The sequence below is a fragment of the Poromitra crassiceps genome, assembly GCF_964638095.1.
Source record: "Poromitra crassiceps genome assembly, chromosome: 11".
NCBI lineage: Eukaryota > Metazoa > Chordata > Actinopteri > Beryciformes > Melamphaidae > Poromitra > Poromitra crassiceps.
In genome coordinates this window covers 3900448-3916959 of record NC_139643.1, presented here as the reverse complement: position 1 = coordinate 3916959, position 16512 = coordinate 3900448, and the positions used below count along the sequence as shown (strand labels likewise).

The window sequence follows — 16512 nt, the reverse complement described above, 5'->3', positions numbered from 1 at the left end:
TCATTATGCCTTGCATTTCCTGCATTACATCACCTGCTCACTAACTAGCTAAATTGTTAGTCTCGGTGGCTGCTAGACGCCAACACGTTAATATTAGCTAATGTAGCTAGCTAGTCGTCATTTGGCGTCCATGTTGCCTATAGCAGCATTGCCTAGCAACAGTGCTCTCACGACTTGAACCACTTGAACGCCAAGCGATTGTGTACGCAAATTCCCATGTCGTAACCATAACCTCACGAGTTTAATTTGAAGGCAGCATTAGACTGGTACTGGTCTTTACATGCTCAGGTCTGTCTGTCATCATCCATTCAGCCAATCAGAGGCATTCCTGTGTTTGTTTCTCACCTTGTAAACCTGGAAGTTGTCGATGATGGCGTCGAAGCAGGTGTACAGATCGTTCAGCAGCGTCACCACCTGCACAAATACAGTTCACTTGACCTCACAGTATCGGGTTCTACTGAGTCCTATTAATAAGAACTAGTCCACAACACCACCCAGACTTGCCAAAAATAAAGTTGGGGAAGTGGAAAAATCAGCTTTGTCAGTCTCTGCCTATGTCAGTCTCTGCCTATGTCAGTCTCTGCCTATGTCAGTCTCTGCCTATGTCAATGCTCAATGGCCATCTGCACTTTCAGATTGATTGGCCAACCCGTTGGAGAGATAAATTGATGCAGACAGGCAGAGTTATCCTCATTCTATAGTAGAATTTATTACAGACCTTGATCATTTGAAAGAGGCATGGGAGAGAGACTTTGGGGAAGAGGTTCCTGATCATGTCTGGCAATACTCAATTGAAAGAATACATTCAACATCTATCTGTATTAGGCATGGGTTACTTCAGTTTAAAGTGTTGCACAGACTCCATCTCTCCAAGGACAAACTTTCCAGACTGGACCCAGAATTGGATCCAACTTGCTCCCGGTGTAAACAAGACCCAGCCACACTTCCATATGTTTTGGTCATGCCCAACCCTGAGTCATTTTTGGTCGAGTATTTCTGAAACTTTTTCTTATTTGTGTGAGGGCAAAGTAACACAACCTGACCCCATGATTGCTATTTTCGGAGTGGGTCCGAGTGCTCTGAAGCTCTCTGTGGCCCAGTCGGACGTGGTGGCCTTTACATCACTCTTGGCTAGACGCCTCACCCTGCTCCAGTGGAAGTCTGTTACACCTCGTACACATAAACACATAAACTATGGCTCATTTAAAACTTGAAAATTTGAAATATTAAATCCGAGAGTCTGTGCAAAAGTTTTTTAAAGTCTGGCAACCATTTTTAGATTATTTTGAGTCTCAATATGCTGCAACAGAGTAAAATGATATTTTTTCTACTTTTTATGTTTCTATAATAAGGTGGTGATGGGAACTGTGTGAGGTAGTGGTTATCAGTTATGTCTAGGGATAGGACTCGTTAATTTTTATTTATATTCATACCATTTTCGAGTCTGCTTAACGAACCGGGTCCTTATCGGGTCCACTATCGATACTTTTCTTTTGTATTATTTGGTGGAAAGACATGACGGATTAGCCTCGCCTCCAATAAACAAAAACTGCTGATGCTGTTGCTGTGCATTTATTTGAAAAGGAATAGGGCCCACGTGATGACATGCAAATAGTAAAATAATATCAGCAGCACAGACATCAGCACTCAGCAACACTTTTTCCAACAATAAAGAAAATAAATGTTATTCACATACCGAGTAACTGTTATCCTTACACCACTATGATTTGTTTCCAGACTTTCAAGATGTGCTCTGTACTGATACTGAACCAGTGGAAACAACTATTATGAAATTAATGGTTGTATTTTAATTTAAATATTTGGTTTGATTGCCAAAAAACTAATTCTGAAGGAATGGACATCTCCCTCTCCACCGTCTTTCCAATTGTGGTTGACGGACATGACCTCTGTTATACGCATGGAGAGACTTAGGTTTCTGAGAACCAATGCACTTAGAAAGTTTGTGACTATCTGGGGCCCATTTTTGGTCTACCTCAACGAGGCTAGGGGTGACGGGTGACTCACCCGGCTGGCTTCTCATAGACCCCCTTGAGTGAGATCCCAAGTATATCGTTTACAAGAACCTTTGTAATGATGATTATATTTTTTTGTTTTGTTTTTCCTTTCTTTCCCCTGTGTCTGAGCCTGTTTGGCTGTTTTGTCTTGTTTGTGTTCTATAAAAATGTAAAATATGAAAATAAAATATTAAAAGAAAATATATATATTTGCTTTGATTGAAACAAAAATCTTGGCATTAGTATTTTTTTATAGCCTATAACAAGCTGTTAGAAACAGGTCATAATATTCCCTCTCTCAATTTTATATTGCTGTGAAAACACATTTATTGTGCACTGCAAACTATTTGGGTTTATTTATTTTTTATTTTTTACGGAATACACATTGAATATCCACACACAATATATACAATCAATGCTCTACACCCACGGTCACTTATTAGGCTACATTGCCGCCTGCCCTCCTAATATGGTCAGACAACGGTACATGTCATGACGTGTCACAGAGCAGGACGCATGGCACAAGGAACTTTCATCACTGCCTGGGACCGCATATTTTGGGATTATTTTATCAAGTGGATTATGTCAACGAACGGGACTTGCGTGGCGTCCGTGGACAATGCATACCTTGTGTGGCATTTGACTCCAGGTTTGTCTTTCACTTTGGTGAAGTGTAGCCAAGCTTTTGATCATTTCATCCTCATCTCATCTCATCCACATCCAATGTATGCACGGCAGCCAGTTTGCAACAGAACGCTCAGCACACATCAGCCTATCACGGTGGAGAGTTGAGGACTGAAAGCACCAATTGGATATTGAGGGATGATTAGGTGGCCATGATGGAAGGAAGGCCTGTGTGGGAATTTAGCCAGGGCACCGGGGTTACACCCTCCAGGGCACTGGGGTTACACCGCTATGGGATCTTTACTGACCACAGAGAGTCAGGACAGAGTCCCTGGGCTCGATTCTTCCCCTGGCCTTACGCTACGTTCACACAGGGCACCTACGCCTTGCCTTGCCTTAACCCATGCCTACTGTACGCCTGCAGACCTTGAGCTGGGCGTGAACCTATTACACGCTTTTGCGATCACACCGCACGCCTATGCACGCTGAACCTGGAGCCGAGTCACAAGCGCCTCTCCTCTCTCCCAACTGTATTTTTTCACGTGTGGTCCCGAATTATCATGGCTAGGTAAAATAAATCTGATATAATGTTCTATTGATGCTGGATATGTATAACCAGGTCTGACTATAGTCGAACTTTTTAGAGAGGTAATCTTGCAAGAATATGTGCTGGCACAACAACATTGTCCATCTTGCTTCTTCGGTCACTATTCTCTCTCCTGAAGATTTGTTTGCCGACGGGGAGAAAGCTCCACGTGATAGCCACCCGTCAATCTCTCTCTCGCCCTCTCTCTCTGCTCAACACTGTTGTAGTAACTCCATTTTATTTTGAAATTCAGTTGACTTTGCCATTTCCGACGGATATTGTCACGTTTTTCCTTGATGGCTTGACAAAAGAAGCCTGCCTTCATGCGCCTAGTCGGCTTGAAAATAGAACTACACGATAAAATCGGCACGGCACAGGCAAGGCGTGGGTACACGCAGGGTTCACGCTCAGGCGCCCGGTGTACACAGCCTCGATGACGGTGAAAACACACCGCACGCGTCTCCTGCACGTATGCTGCGCGGCGCGACCATTTGCGACCTTGTGCGCAGGAAACCATGTTAACAGATCTGTCAGTCCACACCGAATTGCGCACAGCGCGCAGCTCAGCTCAGCTCAGCGGCCGCTCAGGGCCGTTCAGGCCAGCCTGGATTTCTATTTTCCTGCGCGGCCGTCTGTGCCCGTGAGCGACTCTGTCAAGCTGAACAGATCAGATAAGGGCAGACAGGAACTCCGAAACCGGACATTCGTCAAATAAAACCAATTTCAAAGTAAAATAATGTTTATTTACGTTGTTGATTGCCCCTTTGGAAGTGTGAAAAGAGAGAAAGAGCAGTGGGAGAGGGGGAGCGGCTTCTAGGGGCTCGTTGCCTGCGGAGCAACAAGTAGAGAGCTAGGACTCGCCTTCTCTCTACAACAGCACGCACTGGGAAAACGGGAGGAGAACAGACAAATATGATGCAATTGCATTTTATAACGAAGGTAGCCATTAACTGTTATCCCAAACATATTACTTTAGATATTTATGTCGTCATTTACTTACCCATGATAACGAAGACAGGAGATCTGGGGCAAAATATATAGCGGACGAGCAGAGCACGCAAAGTGAGCTGTGCTCTCTGTGTGGACACTTTTAAACGACTTCTGCGCGGAGGTGCGATGCGCGGCGCATGCGCGCAAGTTCTGCGTCCGGTATGTCCCCAGCGTAAAACGGACGCCTATTTAAAAGCGTGGGTAAAGGCAAGGCGTAGGCAAGGCTTGGGTGCCCTGTGTGAACGTAGCCTTAAATTTGCACGGCATGGCGCTATTAGTGGGCGTGGTCACGCGCATTCCCTAATTTTTCCTGCCAGATTGCGCGGCGCTAACCATTTAACCGCGCCTTTTTAAGCGTAGAATTGGCGATCAGTATCTGCAGTAAACCAATCACATTCTTCCCTTTCAAGCTCCGATTCCACGGAGCGATCCAGTCCGGTCAGAAAATAATAATAATGAGAATAAATGAGAATAATGTTCTAAATGCATCAGCTAGAAAAATATAGCCTAGGCCTGGATGTCATGATGAGATTAGATTGGTGAAAGTTTGGACAGCATGATTGCATCGTTTTCTCTCATTGCCTTTTCTTCTCCCCCTCTGCACGGCTCATTGTGCCTGCCTAGTGCCTACAGTGTACATATAAATTAGTGGCCTTTCCCCATTCTGTGGTGTAGCCTACATTTCAGATCTGATGCTTGCAGTGCGCTATAGGGGCAGAAATTGATGCGTGAGAGAGAGGGGGAGAGAGAGTGAGATAGCCACAGAGAGAGTGATTGAATAACGCCGTGGGTGCATCCCCAGGGCCGGCGCACTGAATAAGGCCTGGTTTTGAAAAGCGTTAACCGCAAAATTAATGGCCTTTGGGAAGATCGCTTTAGGCCGGTATGGTATTTAAGGCCGAAATGCCCATTCTGGCCTATTCTGGCACTGCGCCACGCCTCTTCAGCGCAAAGCGCATTTCGGGGCGTAAAAACATGACGATATCTTCCCGAGTCACAGGTAGGCAGGCGCAAAGCATGTTTTTTTGCAGCGCCAGTTTAGCGCCTAAGGCCAGGGGGAGAATAGAGCCCCCTGTCTCTGCCCTTGAGCATTGCGGATAGGGGTATTATTCATGAGATCAGAGGAAAGAGCACCTCCTACTGGTCCTACAACACTTCCAGCAGCAGATGCTCTCCCATCCAAGGACTGACCACAGCCAGACTTGCTTAGCTTCCCAGGCAAGCTAGCAATGCAACGCAGGAGCTATGGTGCTGCAAGCTGGTGCTATTGAGGTCAAGTCAAGTCAAGTCAAGTTTATTTATATAGCCCTAATTCACAAGCATGTCTCAGAGGGCTTCACAGAAAGTATGTCTAGCTAATTCTAGCTGACACAACAGTAACAAGAATATACAGAATAAAGATAACATTTGAACAATTGATAATATAGAAAATATAGGAATGAGGGGAGAGCAGAGGAGAGCGCAGGAGAAGGGAGAATAGCAGGGGGAATGTGAGAGAGTGATGGGGTGGGGAGGGAATGGGAGATGTTGGAGGGTATAGGAGGTGGGGAGAGATGGGGGTGCAGGGGAGGGAGAGCCAAGGTAGAGAAGCAGGGGGAGTGTGAGGGAGGGAGGAGGCGGGGAGAAAACGGGAAACGCGGAGGAGGAGGGAACAGAGAAGGAGAGACGCAGGGGGAAATGCGGAGGAGGAGAGAGCAGAGAAGGAGAGGTGGGAGGGTGCAGGGGAGGGAGTGCAGGGGGAATGTGAGAGAGGGGAGAGGACAGAGAGGAGGAGAGAACAGAGAAGGAGAGGTGGGAGGGTGCATGGGAGGGAGAGCAGGGGGAACGCGAGAGGAGGAGGCGGGGGAGGGAACAGACCTCTCCGCCCCCTCCTCCCCCACATCCCCCCCCCCCCAGAGAGGACAGAGAGGAGGAGAGAACAGAGAAGGAGAGGTGGGAGGGTGCAGGGGAAGGAGTGCAGGGGGAGAGGAGGAGAGAACAGAGAAGGAGAGGTGGGAGGGTGCAGGGGAGGGAGAGCAGGGGGAACGCGGGAGGAGGAGGCGGGGGAGGGAACAGACCTCTCCGCCCCCTCCCCCTCCCCCCCCCAGAGAGGACAGAGGAGGAGAGAGCAGAGAAGGAGAGGTGGGAGGGTGCAGGGGAAGGAGTGCAGGGGGAATGTGAGAGAGGGGAGAGGACAGAGAGGAGGAGAGAACAGAGAAGGAGAGGTGGGAGGGTGCAGGGGAGGGAGAGCAGGGGGAACGTGGGAAGAGGCGGCGGGGGAGGGAAGAGCATGGAAAGAGAGGAGGCGGGGGGGGGAGTGGGAAATGTGGGAGAGGGGGGAACAGGAGGGAGAAGAAGGGAAAGGAGCGGGGGAAAGAGAAAGAGAGGGGGGGGGGAAGATCAGACAACTGACTACTCTAAGCATTAACCAGAGCTAACTGGGACATAGTATCTGGCTAATCTACAGCCTAATCTGGCCTATCCTACTCTGCTCTAGTCTGATCTTTGCCTGAACACTATAACAGGTCAGCCTTAGGCTGTAACTAATCTATCGCCTACCTAAACTGTTCTAAACCAACCGGCAGCCCTCGACCAGTGATGAAGAGCACCGATGCCCCCCGCCCCGCCCCCCCCCCCCCCACATAAGGCGTGGGAGAGAAGGCCGGGCCGGGACACAGCGGCGTCCCCACACCCCCAGTGAACGCAAGAAAACCTTTCCACCATATGGATTGCCTCAGTGACTTGGCTTGGCTGAGGAGGAACCTTGTGAGGTCGTTGTGCTACAGGTCATTGTGCTACAGGGTCTACTGACCTGCAGCGGTGTTCTACTGGGCTCCACTGACCTGCAGCAGTGTTCTACTGGGTTCCACTGACCTGCAGCGGCATTCTACTGGGTTCCACTGACCTGCAGCGGTGTTCTACTGGGTTCCACTGACCTGCAGCGCCGTTCTACTGGGTTCCAGTGACCTGCAGAGGTGTTCTACTGGGTTCCACTGACCTGCAGCGGTGTTCTACTGTGTTCCACTGACCTGCAGCAGTGTTCTACTGGGTTCCACTGACCTGCAGAGGTGTTCTACTGGGTTCCACTGACCTGCAGCGGTGGTCTACTTGGTTCCACTGACCTGCAGAGGTGTTCTACTGGGTTCCAGTGACCTGCAGAGGTGTTCTACTGGGTTCCACTGACCTGCAGCGGTGTTCTACTGGGTTCCACTGACCTGCAGAGGTGTTCTACTGGGTTCTACTGACCTGCAGCGGTGTTCTACTTGGTTCCACTGACCTGCAGAGGTGTTCTACTGGGTTCTACTGACCTGCAGCGGTGTTCTACTGGGTTCCCCTGACCTGCAGTGGTGTTCTACAGGGTTCCACATACCTGCAGCTGTGTTCGGGTTCCACTGACCTGCAGCTGTGTTCTACTGGGTTCCACTGACCTGCAGCTGGGTTCTACTGTCCACTGACCTGCAGCGGTGTTCTACTGGGTTCCACTGACCTGCAGCGGTGTTCTACTGGGTTCCACTGACCTGCAGCGGCGTGCTCTCGGCAGACAGAGCGGTGAAACCCACGATGTCACTGAAGTAAATGGTGACTGAGTCAAAGGCTTCAGCCTGAACCGTCTCTCCTCGCTTCAACTGCTCTGCTACTGAGCTGCAAAAGACACACACACACACACACACACACACACACACACACACACACACACACACACACACACACACAGGGTGGAGGGATCACTGTTTGTTTGTTCATTTATTGTAGCACTAGTAACATTTGTAGTTTGGTTGTAGTACTGTGTGTTTAGTACTACAATACTTACTGTGGTAGATCTGGTACAGCAGGTAACAACAGCTGTGTGTTTAGTACTACATTACTTGCTGTGGTAGATCTGGTACAGCAGGTAACAACAGTACTGTGTAGTAGCTACGGTGTAGAGCTGTCTGGGTTAGTGGAGTCTTGCTCACGGGGTGCTGTGATGCGTCTAGTGCAGTATGCTAGTGAGACGTTGCATGTAGGGATGCATGTGACATTCCTCTCTGACCCCCTGCTGCTTGCCAACCCAGTCCTGGGCCAGGACACGACTCCTACCAGTCTCCTCATGGAAGCCCACAGTTACTGGCAGTCTGCAGACTCCAGGCTAAATTGATAGGGGATCTCGGAGCTGCAGTGGTCCCCACAGGCCATCCACTGCCCTGCCCTTGTTGTTCACTGGACTTGGACAAATCCACATTGGACCTCACAGCCACCAAAGGACTCATAACAAACAACAGTAGGAGTCATCATCGGACACGGCGGACAACCCAAAGGAGGAAGTACTGTGTAGTACTGCAGCACTCACTGAGGCAGGAAGGAGGAAGTACTGTGTAGTACTGCAGCACTCACTGAGGCAGAAAGGAGGAAGTACTGTGTAGTACTGCAGCACTCACTGAGGCAGGAAGGATGAAGTACTGTGTAGTACTGCAGCACTCACTGAGGCAGGAAGGAGGAAGTACTGTGTAGTACTGCAGCACTCACTGAGGCATGAATGAGGAAGTACTGTGTAGTACTGCAGCACTCACTGAGGCAGGAAGGAGGAAGTACTGTGTAGTACTGCAGCACTCACTGAGGAAGGAAGGAGGAAGTACTGTTTAGTACTGCAGCACTCACTGAGGCAGGAAGGAGGAAATACTGTGTAGTACTGCAGCACTCACTGATGCATGACGGACAAAGTACTGTGTAGTACTGCAGCACTCACTGATGCATGACGGAGGAAGTACTGTGTAGTACTGCAGCACTCACTGAGGCAGGGAGGAGGAAGTACTGTGTAGTACTGCAGCACTCACTGATGCATGACGGAGGAAGTACTGTGTAGTACTGCAGCACTCACTGATGCATGACGGAGGAAGTACTGTGTAGTACTGCAGCACTCACTGAGGCAGGAAGGAGGAAGTACTGTTTAGTACTGCAGCACTCACTGATGCAGGAAGGAGGAATTACCGTGTAGTACTGCAGCACTCACTGAGGCATGAAGGAGGAAGTACTATGTAATACTGCAGCACTCACTGAGGCAGGAAGGAGGAAGTACTGTGTAGTATTTTAGCACTCACTGAGGCAGGATCTGGTAGAGCAGGGCCTCGGCCTTGCGTTTCTCCTCATGGTAAGCCTGGGTCCGCTCCTCCACCAGCTCCTCCAGGTTGTTGGCGTACTGCTCCATGCGGGACAGCAGGTTGTCCAGGATGTTAGAGCCGTAACCCCTGAGAGACAGACAGGTGGAAGGAAACACAGACAGGTGGAGGAAGAGACAGGCAGGTGGTGGGAGAGACAGACAGAGAGTGTCAGAGAGAGAGAGACAAACAAGGTCGATCTTAAAGACCCCCTAAAGTCAAAAATCTTTCTTCTTGTTCCTACAGTTGGATGGATTTCTGAGCTTCACTGTGCAGAGTGATGTCTGTGTAGAGTTTGACACTAGAAGCCTGTTTCCACACAACTGAACTGTCTGCAGGAAAGTGTAAAGTTTCTCTGAGCTCAAATAAAAGGCCATTTTCTACCAGCATGATTCGTGACATCAGCAATACTGGACCCCATCCCTGTCCAGTATTACATCAGTTAAAGCCCCAACATATTCTCACTCCCAACTCATCGTCACTTAGTCACGAGTTGGGAGTGAGAATGTGTTGAAAGCCCGTGTCGCATGCTGTGATTGGCTAGTTTTGTTCTAGAATCTAGATAACCCTGATTGGTTGCTTTGGATTTTTATTGAGGGAGGAGGGGAAGTCAAGATAATTCAACTTTTTTTGTGTGGGGAAAACCATCAGACACAAATTATTATTAAAAGTAGAGTATTTTATACATGTTGAAACATGACTTTAAAGAAAGTGTCTTCAGGTCTGTAAATCATATCTCACCACACTATAATTGGAGAGTGAATGGTGCGGCGGCAGAGCTGCGTCTGTGAGACCTAACGAGGTACGGTAGGAATGAGCGATGAGGAGGAGGAGGGGAAGGAGGACGAGGCACGGTAGGAATGAGCACTGCCAGTTCAGCAGGCGTGGCCAGGGACACTAGAAAGGAGTTCTCTGTTTCTAGTTTAAAGTCGAAGTGAACCGGAGGCGAATGCAATAGCACGGGCGTCGGAGACTCAAACAAATCTTGTCTGATGACAAGGTTGAGCGGCAGACCACAAGCCGCACAATGCCGGGTGTCGATAATTTGATTTGACAATTCTGGGGACTGGCTTTGGCATTGGTCAATCACGGCGTGTTCCACCCCCAAATCGAGTGGGATTCAGCGTGTTGTCGTGCTACGCGAGTGGGATCCGCGGAGTACCAGGCAGCCAGCTGCTTCGTGCGGAGGGAGCGGACAATCCGATGCATGGGTGCTGCCCGCCCGCCTGTAATCTCAGAGGGGCAACCCCTGACAACCTCAAGCGCGCGCCTTTTACGCTATTTCTGTAAATACGATATTCCTGGAATGCGCGTCTTAACGAGCCAGTTACATTTCTTTGCATTCTTAGAGATTATAGTTTTTGTTTTTTGTTCATGTTTCATACAATTGTAACAAAAGTTAGTAGTTACAGTAGTTTATGGGATAGGAATTCTGCCAGATTCAGGCACTAGGCGCCATTTTCTACTTCATTTGGAAGAGAAAATTATCCTGAAATGAAGATTTGATTGACAGCTGCCATGTCGTGATATGATTGGTTGAAATGGGGTAGAAATTTGATAGTACTAGGTGACGTCAGCAAACTGTAGATTGCTGTTATCAATGAAATCTTGAAAAATGAACTTTTGATGTGAAAAAGTGTGAAAAACTAAAGGAATTCGATTTTTGTGATTTTTGTTGCATACATTATTAAATAGGTGCACTGCATACCCAGGTATTTGAACTAAAAGAAAAGAAAAGGTTTTTTTGGGTTCAGCTCGACTTTAACTAGTCAGTGGACCTCTCTGTCTGTCTACTTGTCTGTGTGTCTGCAGCCTCTCTGCCTCCCAGCCTGTGTGGATGTGTACCTGTGTGGGTGTGTACCTGTGTTGCTTCCTGAGCAGCAGTGTGGGTGTGTACCTGTGTGGGTGTGTACCTGTGTTGCTTCCTGAGTAGCAGTGTGGGTGTGTACCTGTGTTGCTCCCTGAGCAGCAGTGTGGGTGTGTACCTGTGTGGGTGTGTACCTGTGTTGCTTCCTGAGCAGCAGTGTGGGTGTGTACCTGTGTTGCTCCCTGAGCAGCAGTGTGGGTGTGTACCTGTGTTGCTTCCTGAGCAGCAGTGTGGGTGTGTACCTGTGTTGCTTCCTGAGCAGCAGTGTGGGTGTGTACCTGTGTGGATGTGTACATGCGTTGCTTCCTGAGCAGCAGTGTGGGTGTGTGCCTGTGTGAGTGTGTACCTGTGTTGCTTCCTGAGCAGCAGTGTGGGTGTGTACCTGTGTGGGTGTGTACCTGTGTGGATGTGTACATGTGTTGCTTCCTGAGCAGCAGTGTGGGTGTGTACCTGTGTGGATGTGTACATGTGTTGCTTCCTGAGCAGCAGTGTGGGTGTGTGCCTGTGTGGATGTGTACATGTGTTGCTTCCTGAGCAGCAGTGTGGGTGTGTACCTGTGTGGGTGTGTACCTGTGTTGCTTCCTGAGCAGCAGTTTTATCTGACTGAAGTCTGGCCGGTCACCGGGCTCTTCGCTCCAGCAGCGCTGCATCAGCTGACCCAGCTCCTCACTGTGGCTGAGGGGGCAGAGGGAGGGCCTCAGGTAGGGGCGCCCCCCAACCCCACCCGCTACCACCCCCTCCACAATCTCTGAGGGGGGGGGGGGAGAGAATATATAAGAACATAAGAAATGTTTTTGAGAATATTATTTTTCTCATTTCCCCCCCTTAGAGTCTCGAGATGAAATGGGTCTGAGAGGGTCTGTGTGACATATTCCGAATGAAACAGGGTAGAGAGGCGGGACATAGCATGTGGAGGAGTTTGATTTGACCGTTGGCAATTGAATGCTGCGTAGGGCTTGTTCTGCCCCCAAATCGAGTGGGATCCATCCCTACCAGTCACGTTTCAATAACAGTATTATGTACAAACACACTATAATATAAATACAGCGATGTGAAGTGCATAGTCGCTGGCTGGTTCACTGCTCAAAACCCCAAAAATACATTACATGCAATACATTCTTAAATAGGTGCACTGTATAACCAGGGATGTGATCTAAAATACATTGTTAAATAGGTGCACTGTATAACCAGGGATGTGATCTAAAATAAACATAAAAATTTCATTTTTCATTTCAGCTGTTGATCACTAAATCAGCTGATCTGGTCAGCTGTTGATCACTAAATCAGCTGATCTGGTCAGCTGTTGATCACTAAATCAGCTGATCTGGGAGCAGCAGGAGGCTCAGAGTGAAGCAAATGAATGCCTTTCATTCATCAAGATGTTTGAATTTTCTATTTTCATCTCATCACATTTCTTTGTCAGTAATTGGAATTGAATAATTTCCAAACTCTTCAACACCCTGAAGAAGTTGAAACACGTCTGGCAATAAGCCCATTTATGAAAGGCTGTTTAATGTTTGCAAAGCAGTGCTGTGATTGATCACTAAGCACAAGTCTCTCATGTCTCACCTGTGTTTGATACCTGCATTTTGTCAAGTAGCACTCCTTCCTTTAATCTACTGCTATTTGCTCTCTCCATCATTTCTAAACTTCGTTTCCAGTCTCTAATGCAGCTGTCAGTCCTCCAACATCCTCCACTGGGGGGTGCTGATAGCACAGCAGCTCTGAGGGGGCTGTGTGTGTGTGTGTGTGTGTGTGTGTGTGTGTGTGTGTGCGCGCCTTTGGGAGGGAGTGTGTGTGTGTGTGTGTGTGTGTGTGTGTGTGTGTGTGTGTGTGTGTACCTTTGGGAGTGTCTGTGTGTGTGTGTGTGTGTGTGTGTGTGTGTGTGTGTGTGTGTGTGCGTGCGTGTGTGTGTGTGTGTGTGCGTGTGCGTGTGTGTGTGCGTGTGCGTGTGCGTGATTCACAGCGCTGACAGTAGAGAATCTCTCTTATTTATTTATTTACATTCCATTGTGACAGCTCTGCAAGGCTGACACCATATATCTGTCACCGCACGCACGCACGCACACACACACACACACACACACACACACACACACACACACACACACACACACACACACACACACACACACACACACACACACACACACACACACACACACACACACACACACACACACACAGAACTTTCTCCCCCTTCCAGCCTATACATACCCTCCTGGAGATCCAGCTAATTTCAGAAGCATGTATGCTATCATGCTGAAACCCAATGCAATGTTAAGAGGACATCCTGGCCTTTTCAGTGATATCGCATTTGTTGGGGAGTAACCATGACGACACGACACATGCCCTGTAGATACATGTTGAAATGATTCAGAGATGAAACGGGACAGTTATATCGGCACCCATCGGAACCTATGGTCTAGAAGAACAACATCTAGTCAGATTGGTGACCAGCCTTCACGTGGCGAAAAATCACAGCAGCAATAGCAGCAGTAACAGCAGTATCACACCGTCAATAAAAAACAATACAATACAAGACAGATAAAAAAGTACTGGAAAGTACATGTTGAACAGTTGAAGCATGCCCGAGTCCACGGCCCAGATTGTTTTCTTTTTGCAGGTTATGCGGAGGTGTTTGGAGGTGTGGCTGCATGTTACATTACACTCTGCACATAAGAAATTATGAATCTCATTAGTCTTCAATAATGTCCTTATCTTTCAGAATATTATATCTTTCCAATTTAGTTTTAGAACTTATTAGGATTTTGTTTATATTAATGTAGTATTGGAGGTTTGCGGTGAGGGCGAGCTCCAGGGAGAGTACTGATTTGATATTGTTAATAATATAAAGGGGAAGGCTAGCGGGGAGCTAACTGTAGTGGGTAAGCCTTAAATGCTAGGCCAGGCTGTGATTTAATAACTGTATAATCCTAATTATCTTAATATCCACTATAATATAATTTCCAGCTTTCATCTAACAGTGTGGACATAACTGCTGTGAAAGCCACATCCCCCTAGCCACTCTCTCTAGACACCCCTCGAACCGCGACCCTCTACGACCTTCCTATCCCTGCTATAGTCTGGGTGGAAGAACCTTGTTCTGTGTCATCCGGCTCTGGGCGGAACACACCCACGACATCCGCCCGGAACCACAGTGCAGCTGTGCTTCCGCTCAATCCTTTTGCGTTCTGTTCAGAAAACATGGGCGACGTGAGTATCTAGCTCCCCCAAAAGCTACAAAACAAACAAACAAACAAACAACTAAAACCAAATAATGGCATCACCGCCTGACACACCGTTCAAAACGGTAAAATGGGGGAACGAAAACACTGTGGTACACAAAGCAGAAGACCCACCGGAACATGGGGCGGGTGACGCACGCACATACACTGACCTTTGGGAGTGTGTGTGTGTGTGTGTGTGTGTGTGTGTGTGTGTGCGTGCGCCTTTGGGAGGGAGTGTGTGTGTGTGTGTGTGTGTGTGTGTGTGTGTGTGTGTGTGTGTGTGTACCTTTGGGAGTGAGTGTGTGTGTGTACCTTTGGGAGTGTGTGTGTGTGTGTGCATGCGTGTGTGCGTGCGTGCGTGCGTACGTGCGTGCGTGCGTGCGTGTGTGCGTGCGTGTGTGTGTGTGGGTGTGTGTACCTTTGGGAGTGAGTGTGTGTGTGTCTGTGTAGAAGACCCCTCTGAGGAGAGCCAGCTCTTGCAGGATGATGCTGAAGCTGTAGACGTCTCCTCTCTGGGTGCCGCAGGGGGGCGGGGGGGCGGCCCGCAGCAGCTCCGGGGCCGTGCACAGCTTACCTGGGGGGTTAGGGGAGGGGAAGCACACACCTGTCTTTAAGGTATTGACCAAAATAACCCAGGTAGTATCGAAACTGCTCCAGTCAAATACCTGCATTCCATCCTTTTTGTACACAGATCTAGAAAAAAAAACTAGAACAACCACACCGCGGATATATGCCTTCGCCACCAAGTGAGCAGTCGACATCCATGTCTGTCCAGATTAGGACGTTTGAGCGAAATGTGAAGAAACTGTGAAAATGGCTTTTGTGAGGTCACAGTGACTTTGACATTTGAGCTTTGACCACCAAAATGTAATCAGTTCATCCTTGAGTCCAAGTGGCCGTTTGAGCCAAATGTGCCGAAATTCCGTCAAGGCGTTCCTGAGATATCGCGTTAACGAGCTAGAAAATGGCATTCGTGAGGTCACAGTGGGGTTGAAATTTGACCACCAAAATCTAATCAGTTCATCCTTCAGTCCAAGTCGATGTTTGAGCCAAATTGGAAGAAATTCCAGCCTGGCTATGGCCGGCGGAGGCATAATTACCATTCTTTGCTCACAGCCAATCACCACAAGCGTTCTTCGTTTTAATGCGATGTGTGATTGGCCTACTACCGCAGCAGCTACAACCCATACAGCTGCTGTTCCACATGGAAAACACACACAAAGTATCCTCAATTTTTTTTAAGGGGAACTAAGCCCCCGGAATTGTGGCAGACCTGCAAATCAAGAGTCTCAACCTGGGGTCGCCTTCCAACCCGCTCTGACTCTGGGTGGGAAAGGGGTTCTTGGTCATGTCATCAGAAGCCAAGATCAGCCAATTAGCAGACCCAACTGCAAAGTGGGTTTCAACCCCTAGAGGGCACTCCACTCTCGCTGCATGAAAATTATACAGTGTGTAGAACAGTTTACTCTCAAATTTTGTCCAGAATCCTTTAGCAACACGATTCAAAAGCCCAGTGGTGGAAATGGCCAGGTTTTACTCTGGGAACCCTAGTTACGTGGCGCAGCCCATCGGGTGGGGGGCATAGGATATTATTTCTGAATGCTTGACTGTTTTTTCTTTTCATTGATTTTACTCGTTATACCATTACAGCTATGTAAAAAATCTCTTCCAAAAGTTACTTAAATAACATTGCCAATTACTGATTATTTCCCCTTGATTTTATTCATGACAGACTTGATTATCATGATATTGCGACTCTGCTTATTCAGCTTCCAAATGCATGTTCTGCTACTTCTCTGTTCCTTGCTTGCTGCCCCCCTCTCCACTGCTCTGCTCTGCTCTCCACTGCTCTGCTCTGCTCTCCACTGCTCTGCTCTGCTCTGCTCTCCACTGCTCTGCTCTCCACTGCTCTGCTCTCCACTGCTCTGCTCTGCACTCCACTGCGCTGCTCTGCTCTCCACTGCTCTGCTCTGCTCTCCACTGCTCTGCTCTCCACTGCTCTGCTCTGCTCTCCACTGCTCTGCTCTGCTCTGCTCTGCTCTCCACTGCTCTGCTCTGCTCTCCACTGCTCTGCTCTGCTCTCCAC

At 48.4% G+C, this 16512-nt stretch overlaps 1 protein-coding gene across 1 annotated transcript in view; it reads right to left on the bottom strand.

Moving 5' to 3' along the window:
• The window catches only part of LOC310785299 (atrial natriuretic peptide receptor 1-like), a 122303-nt gene that overhangs the window by 4173 nt on the left and 101618 nt on the right, over positions 1-16512 (bottom strand). Inside the window, exons 18-22 of the mRNA XM_083646319.1 lie at positions 14845-15000; positions 11767-11944; positions 9273-9419; positions 7713-7836; positions 346-414 (exon numbers count right to left, since the gene is read on the bottom strand). Of these exons, the coding sequence (XP_083502445.1) occupies positions 346-414; positions 7713-7836; positions 9273-9419; positions 11767-11944; positions 14845-15000 (674 nt within the window). The remainder of the gene's footprint in view (positions 1-345; positions 415-7712; positions 7837-9272; positions 9420-11766; positions 11945-14844; positions 15001-16512) is intronic.